Here is a 1,773-nt window from a genome sequence, read left to right as displayed (position 1 = left end):
CTAGAGGTGTATGTGTATGTGTATGTGTGTGTGTGTGTGTCTAGAGGTGCATGTGTATGTGTATGTGTGTGTGTGTGTGTCTAGAGATGTATGTGTATGTGTATATGTGTGTATAGAGGGATGTGCGTGTGTGTGTATGAGTAGATGGGTGTACGGCCATGTGCCAGTGCTAGGACCATAAGCACTGGATTAGGAAGAACATACCGTGGGCTATAAGCTAGACCCTACGAAAGTATAAAACGACAGGGGTCACACTTGACAGTGCTATTGTGGCATGTGCGCATACCTTGCGAAGATATACAGTTCTTTCTTTCGCGAACCTTCCGAACCACACAACGCAGTAGTACATACGTAGTGGGTTGATCAGCTAACCCACCCACACACGTGCGCACGCTGTCAGTACACAGCTGCACACAGACTACTTCCAAACCCAATGCCCATGTTAAACGCCTGCACATTACATACTTCTGCTGATGACCCTTCCGAGACAACTTCATAGCCCACCCCACTCCTAAAGCCCTAAAACCCTATAACCCAAGGCCCATGTTAAACGCCTGCACATCACATACTTCTGCTGAAGACCCTTGCGAGACATCTTCATAACCCGTCCCTCCCACACCCACTTGCGCCCAGGCACAATCAGGTCGAGCTTGCTGCTGTTGATGAACTTCGCTTGGGCTGTCAACAACTGGTCCACGTTCTGTCTATCCCTAACCGCTGCGAATGGCACGCAATGGGTTACAAACGAAGTGGCGTGGGTGGTAGGTATAACAGGTAGACACTGTGTCGGTGGGCGTTAGGGGTTAGTTGGCTGAATCTGTAAGGCATGTGCGTATAAACAGGCTAGTTCTCTGTGTGTGGTGCATACGGAATACCCTGACACACGTTCATCTGCTCTCCCTGGAGACAGCCCTGTACACGTGTGTGTGAATGGAACCACCTACCATCAACCCTTCACTACACACGTGTACCTATACATTAACAGTAGAAACAACAAGCACGTGACTACACGCACATTGGATGGAACCACTTACTATCCATCCTACACTACACACGTGTACATATACATTAGCAGTAGTAACAACAAGCACGTGACTACACGCATATTTGGATGGAACCACTTACTATCCATCCGTCACTGCACACGTGTACTTATACATTAGCAGTAGTGACAACAAGCACATGACTACACGCACATTTGAAAGGAACCACTTACTTTCCATCCGTCACTACACACGTGTACTTATACATCAACAGTAGTAACGACAAGCACGTGACTACACGCACATTTGAATATAACCACCTACCATCCATCCTTCACTACACACGTGTACTTATACACTAACAGTAGTAACGACAAGCACGTGGCTACACGTACATCTGAATGGAACCACCTACCATCATTGACAGCCATGGCCACTTCACTGGTGATAGTGAGTGCGCGCTGTATGAGCGGATTGTCTGGCGACTGCTCGGGTGTGTGTCTGTGGTGTGATGTGAGGTGATGTGAGAATTATTGGGCTGTGAAGCACTTGCGTGTGAGTTGAGCTTATTTACTAAAGTAGACCCTAAAATCCTAAAACCCAAAAACCCTAGAGTCGGAATGTTTCTCTGAGTGATCGCGGGGATAAATACGTGGCAAGCAGCGACGACTACACACAGGTGCAATTCAGCTCACTTCTTAGTTATCGGAGGAGTGAGTGGTATGGGTGTTTGTGGAGAGAGACAGAAAATAGGCCAGTTACAACACACATGCACACACACACACACACA

At 47.6% G+C, this 1,773-nt stretch overlaps 1 protein-coding gene across 1 annotated transcript in view; it reads right to left on the bottom strand.

Moving 5' to 3' along the window:
* Nucleotides 1-396: 396 nt before the first annotated feature.
* Nucleotides 397-1,773, bottom strand: part of SARC_06148 (hypothetical protein) — a gene marked incomplete at its 3' end in the record, with an annotated part of 9,072 nt that continues 7,695 nt past the window's right edge. Inside the window, exons 8-10 of the mRNA XM_014299968.1 lie at nt 1,399-1,484; nt 570-717; nt 397-511 (exon numbers count right to left, since the gene is read on the bottom strand). Of these exons, the coding sequence (XP_014155443.1) occupies nt 397-511; nt 570-717; nt 1,399-1,484 (349 nt within the window). The remainder of the gene's footprint in view (nt 512-569; nt 718-1,398; nt 1,485-1,773) is intronic.

This window comes from Sphaeroforma arctica, assembly GCF_001186125.1.
Source record: "Sphaeroforma arctica JP610 unplaced genomic scaffold supercont1.427, whole genome shotgun sequence".
Classification (NCBI taxonomy): domain Eukaryota; class Ichthyosporea; order Ichthyophonida; genus Sphaeroforma; species Sphaeroforma arctica.
This window is presented reverse-complemented; position numbering and strand designations above follow the sequence as displayed.